The 16,997-nt window shown below is 36.2% G+C and overlaps 1 protein-coding gene across 2 annotated transcripts in view; it reads left to right on the top strand.

Annotated features, from left to right (window-relative positions):
- Positions 1–16,997, top strand: part of ARAP2 (ArfGAP with RhoGAP domain, ankyrin repeat and PH domain 2) — a 143,210-nt gene that overhangs the window by 56,290 nt on the left and 69,923 nt on the right. For both annotated transcript variants that reach the window (XM_065060699.1, XM_065060698.1), the window contains exons 10-16: positions 1,385–1,500; positions 3,138–3,337; positions 4,047–4,132; positions 4,809–4,991; positions 7,024–7,198; positions 8,758–8,892; positions 14,635–14,779. In XM_065060699.1, the coding sequence (XP_064916771.1) occupies positions 1,385–1,500; positions 3,138–3,337; positions 4,047–4,132; positions 4,809–4,991; positions 7,024–7,198; positions 8,758–8,892; positions 14,635–14,779 (1,040 nt within the window). The remainder of the gene's footprint in view (positions 1–1,384; positions 1,501–3,137; positions 3,338–4,046; positions 4,133–4,808; positions 4,992–7,023; positions 7,199–8,757; positions 8,893–14,634; positions 14,780–16,997) is intronic.

The raw sequence follows: 16,997 nt of genomic DNA, 5'->3' as shown, positions 1-16,997 counted from the left end.
AAAGGTTTGTGCTGAAATCCACACCTGGGTTCTGCACCATTAGTATCAAATGTAACCAAAGTTAAAACAAAATTCTGAATAAGAACTCTGGCAAGGAAACGTTAGCTGACTTATCCCAGACTATGTTTCGTTAGTGGAAATTAAAGCATTTTAAAAATATCATATTGAAATGTACACTATAATATTTTTATTTGCTCACGCCTGTAACAGGGGAATGAGGTGAAAAGAGTTTTCTGACGTATCTTCTCTACGTAAGCTATAATGCTCACAAAATTTGAAAATCTTATGAAGATAAACTTGCCAGTGATGCAGGTTTAAATATGTATTTACTAGAAAAACAATCCTCTCTGTACGGGCAAGTGACTCTGAAGCTTTTCCCCTTCAGTGCTTGTATTTTTTTATCCATCCATACTTTGTTTGAGAGGTAACTTAGTGAACATCTTGCAGATGGTAAAATGTGTGGATTTGGCTTTTTGCTTGGGTGATGTCTAATAGGTTGTTTAGTTTTTTTCTGCTACAGTTACTGTTTCCAAGAAGTATGCTAATATTTCCAGAAATAAAACTTGTGGAAGTGACTACCGTTAGATGAACATCTAAATCAGTTTAAGGAGGAGATACTGATGGTGTTCCGAACAGATCAGAAATAACGTATGTGCCTATCAGTGTTTCCAAAATACATGTATTTGAGAGAGCCTCACAAAAGGTCATTGAACATTTATTTCCCAACTGTATTGATGTGAGATTGATTTTTATTTAAGTACGCTGTTCCATGCAGGGGAAAAGAAATAATTTTTCTTGTTTAAGAGAAGGCAAAAATGCTTAGCATTTCTAATATATGAGTCACAGATAACCTGTTGTCTATCATAGCTCCTGTATAGGATTTTTTTTTTCAGAGACACGTTTGACATGTTTAGTTCATGTAATACATCAGAAGGATGAGAAATGCAATGTTAAATAAAGAATTTTATACATAAAATATTTTATTTTGTTGTAAGTCTGCTTAAAACAGGTGACACTGGTGTCAATAAGAAGGATTTAGATATATAAACATTATTTAGTCACTAAAGCGTGATTTAAGCTAGATACTTCCATTATTTTGGATCCACTTTTTAATGCACATTTTTTCCCCCTTTATTCATAGTTACAGTGTGCAGTTTTCTCCTATTAACAATCAAGTAAGGTCATTCTAGCAATTAAAAGCATAGTGTTTGGATGAAATTTAGTATAAGTTTATTTATACTTTAATGAATTAGAAGGAACTTGCATGTTGTGGCCAAAATGTGTTTTACTGCCTGTGGATTTCTGGACCATGCTGATTTAATTGTTCTATATATGTTTGATTCTTGAATGATAAAACCCTGAACTTTTATTGTCTTTTCCCTAGGATTTTAAAACAGGATTCGGTATCACTTTAATCCCTATGAATGTGACAAATGTAAAACAAGTGGATCGGACTGCAAAGCAATCTTTTGAAATAATTACTCCTTATAAAAGCTTTAGGTGAGGAATTTAATATTTATGTTACAAGATATGCAAATAGCTAATGAGCTAAAAAAAATATGTGCTTCATGCTACAGTGACATATCTAGCTTGGGTAAAAAGGTAATGCTTTTAATAAGAATTCTCAGCATTTAAAAGAAAAAAAAAAAAAAGAAGAAAGAAAAGGATTTTTTTTCCCTTTGTTTAGCTGTGTGCTTCATCCATTACCTCCGTGACTAGGCATCCTATGCCCACAGATTTGTATTTTTATGTAGCCTTCTTTGTTCATTCTGTGCAAGGGCAGAAGGGAAAAAAAAAAAAAGTCACTTTAACAACTGAACTCCATCTTAAATAATAATATAATGATATAATAACCTGCAGTAGTGCATCCATTTAACATTAGGCATTTCATTAGAAAAGAACCACGCATGTCCCTTGCCTTGTAGACATCCTCCATTGAAATCAGTACAAAGTTTCATTTTGGCTCATGCTATGACTTGTAATGATTTTCAAGACAATAAAAGTATATGCTAATAAAAGTCTTTCGTTTAAGTGTTGTAGTTTTTGTTAAGTGAAATCTGAGTAATGCAGGAGGAGTCGCTTTGTTCTCCTGGGCTTGCCAGTTGTTAGCAAAGAATTTCCTTTCATTCTCAGTCGACTAGAGGAGCAGGTAAAGTAGTCTTGATCAGTAATTTGAAGCTGTGGCTAGTTGGTAGGTAGCTAGTCCTTTGACTTTCTCTAAGCCATTACCATGTTGGTGTTTTCTTATTAATTATGTTTTTTTAAAATATCAATTTAAATGACGAGCAGGTTTTTGCTGTTGTAGTTTGCAAGTTCATTTTTACTTCTCAGTGACTCTCTGTGTTTCTGTAGCTCATTCTATGTTTTTGTTAAAGTTCAGGTTTTAAATTTAGCATGTGGGCAACGAAGGGCAACGAAGATGATTAAGGGAGTGGAGCACCTCCCTTATGAAGAAAGGCTGAGGGAGCTGGGTCTCTTTGGTTTGGAGAAGAGGAGACTAAGGGGGGACCTCATTAATGTTTATAAATATATAAAGGGTGAGTGCCATGAGGATGGAGCCAGGCTCTTCTCGGTGGCAAACAACGATAGGACAAGGGGTAATGGGATCAAGCTGGAACACAAGAGGTTCTGCTTAAATTTGAGAAAAAACTTCTTCTCAGTGAGGGTGACAGAGCACTGGAACAGGCTGCCCAGGGGGGTTGTGGAGTCTCCTTCCCTGGAGACATTCAAAACCCGCCTGGACATGTTCCTGTGCGACCTCACCTAGGTGTTCCTGCTCCAGCAGGGGGATTGGACTAGATGATCTTTTGAGGTCCCTTCCAATCCCAAACATACTGTGATACTGTGATACTGTGATGTGGTACCATAAAAAACGTAACTCAAGAACGTACCTTGAATGCGACAAAAGGTATTTAGCTAGTAGTGGTTTTGTTGAAATCTGAACACAAAAACAGAGGGAGTTTTCATTGACTGAAACCACAAAATAATACATTCCATCTTTGTATTTATATCTGTGTAGAGGAGGATTTTTTGACTGTGATTTTGGGTGTAAACCTAATAAATAGGAGAGATTACAGGGTATGTCTAATTGGGCTTTAAAATGAAGATCAATAACAAAGAAAAGTCAATTGTTTCAGCTTTACAGCAGAGTCGGAAAGAGAGAAACAAGACTGGATTGAAGCACTGCAGCAATCAATAGCAGAAACTCTCTCTGATTATGAAGTAGCTGAGAAGATTTGGTTCAATGAGTCGAACAGGAGCTGTGCCGATTGTAAAGCTCCCGATCCTGACTGGGCATCCATCAATCTCTGTGTTGTCATTTGTAAGAAGTGTGCAGGTAGAGTAATTAATGACAGCCTGTGTGGCTTCTACAAAATGTCATATTTGCATATCTGTATATGTCCTTGAAATGGCTTTTTTTTTTTTCATTTTTCTTAGTCCCATCCTTGTGAAAGTTTTGACAAAAAGTGACCTTTTTTAAAAATTATACCTTATATCCTTATTTTAAAGTATTTCCATGCATAATTGACAGGTCTGTAGGTGATTGGTTTCACTCAGATGAATAACACTTTGCAATTAGTGGAAATCAAGGCACACTAACACTTTGTGGGAGGTGGCTGGCTTTTGCAAGGCTGGATGCCAAAGGATAACAACTTTCAGTGTATAAATTTGGGGTACTAATTCTCTTACATCAGCACATATTTTACTGCCAACAGGGAGAGCTTTTCCAGATACTACTAAAAATTCAGTTTTATCATGTTTTGTATTTAAATATGTGTTTAAGCAGTAGATTCAGGGAAAGTTTGTAATTCTAGGGTTTTGTTCTAAACAAACCCTCCCAAACGTATTCTACATTAGACACCTTACTTTGTTTATTCATTACTGTGAAATACAATCCACTTTTTTAAATTTGGAGTTTTTTGGTGCTTTCATTTTTTGTTTAATTGTCAAACCCAACCTTTTTTTTTAAGAACAGCAGTTAGAACAAATCTGTCAAAGCCCAGTTTAATTCCTTTAGTTAAGTAAAAATACTCTTGAATTTTCAGGGCAGCACAGATCTTTAGGACCAAGAGATTCAAAGGTCCGGAGTCTAAAAATGGATGCCAGCATTTGGAGCAATGAACTTATTGAGGTATGTTGTAGTATTCTATTAATGACTCTTTGTTACATCCTGAAAACTACTGTATGAATAAGAGTTATTTATTGTTTATCTCACAAGAAAACTGGACATATAGCTTCTAAATAACATGCTGCTGTTAAAGTAAACTTGATGTTTCCAGGAATCACGTACCTTTGTGCCATTCAAAATACTCGTTTGTTTTGATAACGACCTGTACAAATTCTCTTAGTATTTCTACAAGCATCTAGATTTTGGGGGGAAACAGAAATAAAATTCTTTTGGAGTGCAATCATGAAGGGCAATATTGGGAAGGAGGAAAGAAAGGAAACTTCTCACCAGCAGTTTAGTTGCTTGGGGTATGAAAAAGTGGTTCTGATAGGGAGGGTTGAATCATCAGTGCTTTCCTTAAAATATATGCTAGTCTTCTCTGAACTTTTACTGGTATTTTCTAATACATATTGAAATATTTTAACTGATTAGTCTTGTGAAGCTTAGTTGCTATTGGTGGTCAATGATTATGACAGACCGTTACTCATTTCTAGATGACCATAGGCAGTGACTGAGACAGGCTTCTTCCATCTTCTGCAGGCAATTTTCTTTAAGTTTTTTTTCGACTTTGAGCAGCTGAAAACTATTTAGAGGTTAGCTTCATATCCTTCATATTTTTTCTTTCTTTCACCTCATCCAGCTTTTTATCGTCATTGGAAATAAGAGGGCAAACAGTTTTTGGGCAGGAAATCTTCCTCCGGATGAAGAACTACATATGGATGCCCCTGCAGAAAGAAGGATAGCATTCATTACACAAAAATACAAAGAGGGAAAATTCAGGAAAGCACCTTTTTCCTACAAAACCAAGGAACAGTTGAATAAGGTAATACTAGAATAAGTAAGCCTGTACCATACCTTTGTACTTTATCAGTGTGCAATTTGGTCATGTTAGACTGGTGAGAAATAAATTCAGAATCCTCAGTGGCATTTTCACAGGGGAGAATAAGGGTTGTTTTGGAGCCTTTACAGGAGTCATTTCATAATTTCTTAGTTCCCAGTTTTTCCAGTTAGTTTGTTTGCAGAAGGTTATGGTACCTATATGGTGCCAGTAATATGTCTTCTGGAACCATCAGTGCATGTGGATCTTTATTTTTTCCTCAAATGCACACTCTGGGTACGCAAATTTCATCTTCTTTGGATTCCTTCTTTATGTGTTTTTGATATCTTATATGTCTGACATCTGCCATTCCAGTACCTTAGATGATTCAGTGTTATCAACGGTGAAAGTAGCTTGTGCATGCTTCTATAGAAGCTTGTAGATAATTGGAAATGAAACAAGCTAAAATTAAAGATGAAAAATGTGTGTTCTCAGTGTTTCATTTTACGCAAATGACACAAATTCTTTACAGTTATAAAGTGGAAAATGCTAATTATAATTATAAATTTCTGTGTAATGTTTTATGTCCATTTGACTGACTTCAAATATCTGTTGATTTCAGAGTCATGGTTGTTTATGGTTTATGAATATAGAAGAGTTTAAATGCATATATATATTACAAAGCTAATGCATTCAGTTACATGAGTCATTGTCTCAAAGGGTATGCAAATATTGTGGGGAGGCTGTAGCATTTATAAGATATTGTGGTTTGAACTAGAGAGGTCTCATTTGTTCAGTGGCTATTGTGTCAAAATGGAAGTGTTATTTTTCTGTACATTTTCTAAGTTGTGTGTTAGTTATACACATAAGAAGTTAAAATAAGTTGTCATTAAAACACCTCTAGCCAAAGTGTTGAACCATCTCATTATATAACTTCCATTTAGTTTTCTGCATTTCCTTGGAATTGGGAAACATTTTTAGGCTTCATGAGGAAATTCTGTCTTTCCAAAATAAAACATTTGGATTGTTTTCTGTTTATTGTTAGCAGTTGTGCAAGAGACTTTATTTAAGAATTATAACTGTTGACTAGAAAAAAAATAGCTCTGTGTTTTACAGGCTTGATTTATTTGAAGTCTTTGGTGGTGGTGGTTTTTTTTGTGGGGGGGGCAGGGGATGTCTGTCAATTAATCATTTAACTACTGGTGAAAAACATCAGATGTAGTGGTCAAATCTCTGTCAAACCATGAAATTACTGTGTAATGAGGTGGCCATTGTTAAGTAATTCTAGAACTTTTACTGGACTGTCTGCCCTGTCATGTTGTGCTACTGGATGCTTATATGTTTATTAGAGCAGCTGAGTTTCATAGTAGTACTCCTCTTGTTTTTAGTGACTTTTGCCTTAATTATTTCAGAACAAATTAATTAAAAAAAAAAAAAAAGTTATATTTGTCTTCATGTGTGCAAAAATGAAAGGAGACTGATGTTTTAGGATGTGGTGAGATCTTTAAATCTCAGGTAAGATGACCAAGTATGAAGATACCCTAAAGAACAGTTGCCTTATTGACTGGCTGTAGTTTTGAAAAACTACCTGTGAATTTCAGTTGATTTCCTAGTGACAGAGTTCAAGGATCAAATCTTGTCTCTTTGGTTGAACTTTGCAGGTCTGAAATAATAAGATTTTTTTTTTTAATAAGTTCGGTGTGTGAAGCAAAATGAGGGAGAATTTATTGTGTAAATAAATGACAAGTTTCCACTCCAGTTGAATTAATTCATGTTATCCTTCCCAAGTGAAACTTGTGTCAGCAACAACTTGCAGGTTTGGGGTTGCTTACGTTTTTGGGGTTTCTTTTTCTGTTGTTGCTCCTTTTTTCCTAGATTCAGATCATACTGCATGACTCTGGCTATTTCTGTATGTGTATGAGCTTTGAAAATGCAGAGTAACTATACTGGAGGTGAAAGGATTTGCACCTATGCTACATGTACTTGTTGCCAATAGCTTTCTAATTTAACCAGGCTTATTTTCCCCCTCCATGATAAGGCCCTGTGTGCTGCCGTAGTTAAACAAGATGTGCTAGAAACTCTGATGTTGCTGTTTAGTGGGGCTGATGCTATATGTGCAACTGGAGACCCTGTTTACAGTACTCCATACTTATTAGCCAAGAAGGCTGGACAAAGACTGCAAATGGAATTCCTGTACCATAATAAGTTCTCAGGTAGGATATATTTTCTTTGTTTTGATTTTCTAATTTTATATTGAGCAAAAGGGAAGGAAAGAAGGAATTCAGAAGAGAAAATGGCATTGAGTTGAACAAGAGTGGTATAGTGGAAGGGTAGTTGTGGTGGCATTAACTGTATTTCAGTAGACAGTGTATGTAATTGTGTACAAGTTGTTTTTGTTTGTTTTTTTTGTTTTTTTTTTTTTTTTTTTGCTCAGATGTCAAGTTTAGGACTTAAATAATAAAGTAGTCAGTGATAACTCATACCCTTATTTATAACACAGAAGAAAAATGTCATTGGTTCTGCCAATATTGTCAGGGTTTTAGCAGAAAAAATTAGTATATGCAGTTAACATGTATCTGAAGTTTTTTTCTAGGGCTTTGTTTTTTCTTAAAAATAAAGTGATAACCTACCCCTATTGAACACAGACTTACCTGTTTTTTCATACACTCTTCTCCCAGTATAAAACTCACCTCTTGAACCTGTAATATGGTCTATCCCAGATCACAACGTCAGTTAAAGCTCAGAGCACGTGATAAACTTTGGCCTTAAAAGCCAACAGTTCTGGTTCAAGTGTGTGACTCTTTATGAGGCTCTTGAAAACAGACAGCCATTCTTAAAAATAAATACATAAATAAATTGTAGAGTATGGATGCGCCTGAACTTACCTTTCAAAAGGGCTGTACAGGATCTGAAGCAGTCTAGGAATGAAAGTCGATATGCAGATTTACATTGGAAAAGATTAGCTATGCTGTACTGCAGCCAGCATTGTGGACACACTCCTGGACCAATTTCCCTTTGTTACATACCACTCTGCAAAGCAATACCGTTTAGGCTTACCAGTAGAAGTTTTAGTGGGAAGCACAGGAATGATTTAGGGCTTTCCAGAGCAAACAGAGAAACTAAGGCTTTCCAGAGCCTTAGTTCTGCCTGAGCATTCCTCTGTCACAAGGCACTGGATTGCAGGATGCTGAGCTCAGTCACTTTGCAAATGTGCAGCTCTGGGTTTTTGCTAGCGGTGCTCTCAAGTGGTCCTAAGGCTATAGAGAGAAGTTTGCCCATCTTGACTCTGTCTTTTCTAGTTGTAGCCTTCCAGCCAAGGCAGCATCACCATATGCTGGTGCTGGTGTTTTTGTTTCTCTGAAGAGAAAGGCTGATAGTGATTCTCTGAGTTGTCTGTCTGCTGCTGGAGTTGATGGTAAACTTCTCCATAAGCCCTCAAGAAAAACGATTCCCTTCTGTTGAAGTATGTTACATAAGAGTTGAAAAGAAAAGTTCAGTGCACCAGAAGACCGTATGTTAGATTACATTGGCAAACAGTAGTAGACAATGACAATGTCGTAACAAATGTGAACTGATTTTTTTTTTTTATCAGTATGTAAGAATTTTTCTCTAATTATCAAAATAAATGAATTAGGTGTATCTGTGTTGTGGTAAAAATATTACAGAGCAACTGCATGCCTGTAGATATACAGTTAGAAAGACCTGTGGAGAAATGGTTGTAACTGATATAACTGAATTTCTGTATGTTACTTACTCCTTTGTCTTTCAATAGATTTCCCAAACTATGATACTTGTTTTGAAAGTGGCTTCTCTGAAGATTCTTCACATTCCACCTTTCTTTGTGAATTCTTATACAAAGTTTCTTCTAATACTGCTAAGCTTCTTACAGAGAAGAAATTAAAAGAAGGTATCTCACTTTTACTTTGTGCATTTGAATATTACATGAATATGTATGGTTTGGTTGAATTTGGTTCTTTTTAACTTTTTGCATTACTTTTTAAAAGATAAAACGTCTTTGATAGAACATATCCTCTTTTGATTTCATAGATCTCTTTCAGATAACAAAAACAGTAATTGTCTTGATCTTTTTATTCAGTGATTGACAGAGGAGAAAAATGAACTACTGAAAAATTATTCCTTTAACAACACTTACTGATAAATAAAAAGCATTCTTTAATTATATTTAGATGGATGCTACTAGCTGACAAAAAGTAGCTTCCATCTAAAATTATAAGATTTCAGAAATAATTTAGAAGTATTAGTCACATTTTAGTAAGAGTACAAATGGCTAACACCTAGGATACTTCTCAAGTTCACAAATTTTAAAAGTATTCTAAGTGGAAATGAGCACTTCTAACAACTTTACAACAAATTGGGTTTTGTGGGATGAAAATGTATGTATATCGCAGTAGATATATATGGTCTTCAGTATATATTGGTCTTCTGTATTTTTTGAGATGCTATCAGATAATTTTCCTAGCTTTTTTTTATTTCCTTTTTCTCCCCAGTTGTGTTCTTATATTTTTCTTCAATCTAAACAAATGAATGATGTGGGTCTTTAAAATGTGGGCTGATTTATGGTTGTTTCTCCTAAAACCTTGACACGGTATCCTGTGTCAGTGTATTCATAGTTTTGTATGATTATGTGCATTTTCTTATGGTGTATGCCTTTAAGATCTTTAGTGGAGACTACAGAATCACAGAGTCGACTGGGTTGGAAAAGACCTCAGAGATCATCGAGTCCAACCCTTGGTCCAACTCTAGTCCATTTACTAGATCATGGCACTAAGTGCCATGTCCAATCTCAGTTTAAAAACCTCCAGGGACGGCGAGTCCACTACCTCCCTGGGCAGGCCATTCCAATGCCTGACCACTCTCTCTGTAAAGAATTTCTTTCTAATATCCAGCCTAAATTTCCCCTGGCAGAGTTTAAGCCCATGCCCCCTTGTCCTATTGCTAACTGCCTGGGAGAAGAGACCAATCCCCACCTGGCTATAACTTCCCTTCAGGTAGTTATAGAGAGTGATGAGGTCACCTCTAAGCCTCCTCTTCTCCAGACTAAACAACCCCAGCTCCCTCAGCCTCTCCTCATAGGTCTTATGTTCAAGTCCCTTCACCAGTCGTGTTGCTCTTCTCTGGACCTGCTCCAGCACTTCAATGTCTTTCCTGAACTGAGGGGCCCAGAACTGAACACAATACTCCAGGTGTGGCCTCACCAATGCAGAGTACAGGGGAAGGATCACTTCCCTTGTCCTGCTGACCACGCTATTTTTGATACAGGACAGGATACCGTTGGCCTCCTTGGCCACCTGGGCACGCTGTTGGCTCATGTTGAGCTTCCTGTCAATTAGTAGCCCCAGGTCCCTTTCTGTCTGACTGCTCTCCAGGCACTCTGCGCCCAGCCTGTAGTGCTGCAGGGGGTTGTTGTGACCAAAGTGCAGCACCCGGCACTTGGCCGTATTGAACTTCATTCCATTGGAATCAGCCCATTTTTCCAGTCTATCCAGATCCCTCTGCAGAGCCCTCCTGCCCTCCAGCAGGTCGACACTCCCTCCCAACTTGGTGTCATCAGCAAATTTGCTGATGATGGTCTCAATCCCCTCATCTAAATCGTCAATAAAGATGTTAAACAGGACTGAACCCAACACTGACCCTTAACTCTTATTTAATTATGCCTTTTGAAGTATCTTTATGTTAGTGTGGGTCCAAAGTCTTCAAAGCATTGGGTGATCAACATAGCTGATGCCTGATTATGCAGTTGTTAACAAAGACAAGTGATGTGGCAGAAGACTGCTGCTGGACAGGACTGCCTTGACAAGTGTTCTGAAGCCTCAGCACTACTTGCTCTAAATGCAGACCTTGTCTTCTGTACTGTGGGTATTTCCATATACCTATGTCCATAAAAAAAAGTTCAAAGAAAAAAAAAAAAACAAAACACTAAGAGAAGCAGAGAGCAAATACAAGGCAATATGACTGGTCTCTTTTAGCACAATGGTAGTTTAGAAGTGCACTGTAAGTTTGTAAATACCTGTATAGATTGAAGATTTAGCTAAAAATTTTCACAGAATCTGTAATATTTTGGGGGGAGGTGCAGTGAGAGTGAGCATCATAGAAGGATGCCCGAAAAATACTTACGAAGAAAAGTCTCAGACAAGAAACAACAGAGTTTTGACTGTCTTCCATCATAAGTTGTTAGTGGGCAGAAATGAAGCTGTTTTGAAAGCTTGTGGTCAGTTGCTTAGTATTGCACTTACTACTTGGAGGAACACACAATAAATGGAAAGAAACCAGATTTCTCTCAACTCAGGTTTTGACATCTGAAATTATGATAGTGTCTTGCAGATGGTAGATATTCTGCTGTTTATTTTTTTGGGTTCTTTTGGGGGCAGGTGTGGGGAGGCTTTTTTTTTTTTTTTTTGGTTGTTGTTTTTGTTATTGCATTACTGTTGAGTTACACATGTATTTGTCAGACCTGATGGTTCTGGAATGGATGCTCTATGGATATATAGCAAGATAGGTTTCCCTGACCATTTGCAGTAGAAGAAAACAAATGACAAATTGAACAAGGGAGGAAGATGTAAAAATAACATCCTTTCAACAACAACAAAAATCCCTGCAATTTGGAATTAGAAACTGCTCTTGCCTGAGGGCTCTAGTAGGTCTCAGCCATGTGTAAGAAGTATTATGACAGAACTGGGGTTTTTTGCTATTTAAAACATAGAACATGTAATCTGTTTTCTGTATTTGTTTTTTTCTCCCCTACGTCAAGAACTGGTTTTGCCTTTATAAAATCACATTAACAGAAAGTAATATGGGATATATGTGTAGTGCAGATTGTTGGGAATAAGTGGTAATAGTTTTTTTCCTTCTTACTGTTTTCAGAAAATAATTCGATGGTTAGAGTGCTAATATGTGACAGATACAGTTTCAGTTCCCTCCTCTGCCTGTAAAGATTCAAATAAGAAGGCCACATTACACCAAAAAGTGGCCTAGCTGTTTGCTTCTAGAGAAAAGAAATGAGCTCTGACTTGCTGTGAACTGAGTTCTCACTGGACCAAAGAGGAAGCAGCATTCTCTGTAAAGCTGTCTAAACATTAGAGTTAAGTTCTTTCTCAGTGTTATGAATCTCTGAGGCAGTTGTCAGCCTTGCCTTTACTGCCAAGGGCTGAAAATTTAACTGCTGTGTTTATTGTCACAGAAAACTGTTATCCCTTTGTGGGCTGAGCCCTGATGGTAAAAGGACACTCAAGAAATCCTTCATTGCTATGAATTGAACCCAGGTTTTATGAGAAACCAGGTGGAACACCTGGAAATACAGTCCAGTTTTTCATTATGTGGGCTTCAGCTAGTGCAGGAGGGAGTAAGCCAGCATTGTGTGTACTTCTCATTATAACAGCGTCAGTGATTTCAGCAGGGGTGTGTAACTTCTGAAGAAGTTTGTTGTTAATTAACAGCTGTTGATCAGCAGGAAGAGTCCTCAAACGGTGGTGCTATTCTGATGCAGTGGATCAAAAAGTAAAGGTTAGAGGTTTAGTGGCCCAGGTTTGATTTTTGGCTTCTGTTTTTAGTGTAAAACATTTTATGGAGCCCTCTTAAAAGCCTTGACACACTTTAATGCATATTGGAACAGTGAGCTATTTTGTAGAATAGGCTTTAGGGGATGGGAGGGGGAAAGCTGGGGGACAAAAAAAACCCTAAACAATTAAAACCTCTGAGTTTGGTGCTCAACTCTGTAAATCTATACATTTTCGAATCCTTTATCTTATGTTTATTTCAATATTTAAAATACATATTTAGACAATATAGATAGAACTAGATAGCAAGTAGTATGATACAAATAAATACTAATAAAATAATACCAAGATATTTATAAAACATGTATAAATCAGATCAACTAACAGAAAAATTAATTGCATGAAACATCAGATTATATACTAAATATTGACTAAGTACCACTGCAGTTTGATTTTTTTTTTTTGGGGTGTTTTTTATTGTGGTTTTGTTTAGTTTTTTTTTTTTTTTTTTCTTTGTTTGATTGGTTTGGTTTTTGTTTGGTTTTTTTTTTTTTGGTTGGTTGTTTTGGTGAGTGTGTGTTTGGCGTGTGTGTGCTTTTTCCAGAGCTTTTTTACAAAATTCTCGTAAGTACCTTACCAGAATATTTGCAGCTGTATGGGAATTTAAAGCCTGTAGAAATAAACAGAGTATTTTAAGATCTGCATTTCTGCAGAGGTGGGCTCAAGATAGGTGCACCTCGAATTATATTATAAGAACTAGATGCAAGGTAGAATTGATGGATTAGTATTTTTAGTAGCAAATAGTCATTAATATGCTACGTCCTGTGCTGTATTCATATTTTAGGTGCATAAGAGGAAATAGACATTTGGTCTTAAAAGTATTATTTAGCATATTTAATTAAGTTCTCCAGACTTTTTTCTTCCACCTTGTATTCTTTTTTTAATTAAGTATATATGGCAATTACTAAATACTCTAATATATCCAGTGCCAAGGTACTTGAGGATAGAATTCTTAACTAGGTAAGTTAACCATTGCCAGAAACTGCAAATTATTACATGTTGAAAGCACCCTACAAATGTTAGTATTCTGTAAACTACAGTGTTGCTAAATGAATTCACCCTTGCCAGGTCTGTATGTGAATTGCAACAAGAGAGATCTCCAATTCATTCTAATGTGAACATGCCATCCTGAAATGGCTGTAGCTCCCGCCTGTCTGCAATACATCCATTTATCTCCCCCAGTATACAGGAATAAATTCTGTACAGTTTCATTACTATCTGACACTTGAGCCTGCAGTAGGAGAGAATTGAGCTCAACCACTGATCTATCTAGAAAGTAGGCAGACAGTTTGTCATCCTCTACTATTTTGGTAGCATATTTAAAAAAAAAAAAAAAAAAAAAAAAAAAAAAAAATCAAGTTATATAACACAACTTCTGATAGTGTTTTCCTTGTGTTTTCTAGTAGTGTGCAATGGATACAAGTTCTGGCATGTATGACGTTGTTTTTTCTAGACTATTTGAAAGGCTTAAATTGTTTTCCTTGATCTTGTGACAGTGAGTGGTCATCCAAGCATTACCAAACAGTGGAGGACAGATTGACTTCGTTTTGGCCTTTAGTTTCAGTACCATGAAAGAAAGAGTAGCCCTTTTTTTGCTGATGAACACTGATTCACTTGCTCATTTCGCTATTGGCTCTTGTCAGAATATATTGTTCTAGGTAGCTGTCAATGTTTTTAACTTAGTAGCATGGTTTTTTTGCTTCCTTAGCTCTCTTCTGCTAAACATGTAACATGGTGTTGTGTACTAGCTCTTCCTCCGTCAAGGTCTACAGCAAGTGAAAGGTCTATACAATGATAAAGTTAACTTATGAAGTGATTCAGTAAACTCATAAAGCAAAAATGTGTGTTATATTGAAATATTATTTTATTGAATTACCATGTGCTAGAGTTTCTGTAGGTTAAGTAGTATCAACACAGACATGGATTTCTTTGCCTACTGAAGTCAATGAGACTGAGATTTCATCATAAATCTATTAATTACAACAGAGCTATGCATTCTGTGAGGCAGATTCTATAGGAAGAGGTAATTTTTATGATTAAGTCAACTGACTTTTCTATTATTTCTTTAATCACAGATTGCAACAAAAGATGGTGCACTCTGGAAAGTGGCTTTCTGAGCTACTATGAAAATGATAAAACTACCACTCCTAATGGTATGATTGACATCAGTGAAGTTATCTGTCTTGTAGTACACAAGTCTGACTTCTTTTTAAATAGAGGGTAGGTTCTGAAATTAATATTTCAATAAACAAACTCGGGTATTTCCAAGATTTGATTCTGGGTTTTGAGAGCTGATCATTTGTTCCTGAATTTTGAACATGCGATTTAGAAAAAAGCTGAATTATTTTATGTTGACTTCAAGAAATAAAGTGCTAAGTGGTATTTGCAGATTTTCTTTTTTCCTTTTTTTTTTATCTGACATAATGAAAATGTTAGGGTAATTTTAAAGGGCAGCATAAATTAGATACATCTGTTTCTTATTAAAACTGTAATGCATATCCTCAGTGCTTAAAAGGTTACATGATGATAAATTGTACAATTAATGCTCATTTTTCTTTCTGGGATTGACCTCTGCCTGAAGCCAAAACTCTTGCTTTGTTTCTTCCTGATAATAATGCACCAGATTAGAGGTCTCCACTGTGCTTTTGGTTTTGGTCATAGATCTATCGGCCTTTGAAACCCATTCCTTGTTTTGCAGCTGAGGACAACACTGTAACTGTTGAACATTATATTAGTTTGAAGATAACATTTTTGTAGTCTTCTTTTTCTTCTAAAACTTAATTCATATCCCATTTATACATTTAAAAACACCTTGTGGAAATTCATCTAAATCTGAGTTGCATCACAGTGATACTTGATTTTTTTGAGGGCAACATTTTTGTTTAAACTATACTTTGGATCTGTCTAACAAACTCCATAACACTCCTTTTAAAATTTATTTATTTATGTGTGTGTATGTAAAATAAGAACTTTCTGCAGTATAGTACTGTAATGCTTGTAGGTACAAAGCAAAAGTGTCTGCAAAGAAAACAGGGTCTAATCAGTGAGCCTCTGGGAAAGGTAATGGGAACAAAGGACTTCAGCTACTACAGAGACAAAGTGCATTCAGAGTGGAGAAATCCTGAAACATGGTGATGCCTCAACATGCTGTAAAGTACAGCGAAGATGACCTTCACTGTTCTGCAGTAGCATAGCTTTGTGGTATCCAGAAAAAATAAACTAACACTTTCTTCTGCTGTCATTGAATCTAACCTGTTGCTTCCTACATCTCCAAATGGTTCCACTTCAGGATAATACCTAAATACTTTCGCTTTTAGGGAATGACTAACCTTCTGTGCTTTACCTGCAATTGGGTAGCTTTATGAGAAACTTCCCTAAACTTGGTATTTCATGCAGTGAAACAGTCCTTAAAATTTCTATTCTACTAGTCAGAATTAAGTACTTATATATGATTTTTGGAGTGGTTATTGAAAAATGAGAGAACTGACTCATGTTCAGTTCTCAACATTTAGACAAATCTCAGTCTCCAGCACTGAAAGGTAAAAGCATACTCCATCTGTTTGGTTTCCAGGGAGAGGTTACATATGAAGTCACACTATAAATCATTGAGCCATAATTTATAAGTTAAAGGCTCACCCTAAGTCAAGCAAGATATTTTCCAAATTCCTCCCCAGTTTCAACTGGTTTGTTATTTCTCATTTTACTATCCTGATTATTTGTCAGTTAAAAATGGAAAAACAGGATTCATCTGTTCAAGTATGATACCCTTTTTAAAAAGAAAAAAACAAGACCTCCCAAAAACCAAAAACGAAAACAAAAAAAACAACTGTTAAGAACTTCTTGAGCTACAGCAGCTTCAAAGGATAGTGATAAATATGACAGAACTAAGATCCACTTGGTGGTGGTAGGTGATACAAGGAGTGGCAGTGACCACATATTTCAGCGTAGGAGATTCAGGCTGGATGACAGGAAAATGCTCTTCATTAGCAGGATGGTGGTGAACAGGAACAGGTTGCTGAGAGAAATAGTATTCTGCATCCTCAAAGGTTTTCAAGGCTTTTCATTGTGGTTCTGATTGATGGTTAGTGATAGTCCTGCTTTGAGCAGGAGATTAGGCCAAGTGACATCTAAAAGTCCCTTTGAACCAACATTTCTGTGGTAACTCAGTTACAACTTCCCATTCAGTGAATGTCTGCTTATACTAAACCCAAACAAAATGTTTTGAATGCATCACAAAAATATACATGCTGAAATCATGTGAACTTGCAAAAGCAAAAATTTCTCTGTGAATTTTAATGACTATATATAAACATTAGTATTAATTTCAGAATTACTGAAAAAACTGTTGTGCAGTAGCCTCTAAACATGTATTGTTGACCTAAAAGCACTTTGCTCGTGTTGTGTTTTAAAATGCTCAGTTAATAGCTGGGTTGTACTT

Source organism: Columba livia, chromosome 4 (genome assembly GCF_036013475.1).
Source record: "Columba livia isolate bColLiv1 breed racing homer chromosome 4, bColLiv1.pat.W.v2, whole genome shotgun sequence".
NCBI classification, from domain to species: domain Eukaryota; kingdom Metazoa; phylum Chordata; class Aves; order Columbiformes; family Columbidae; genus Columba; species Columba livia.
Note: the sequence above shows the minus strand (reverse complement) of the source record. Positions and strands in the feature narration are given on the sequence as shown.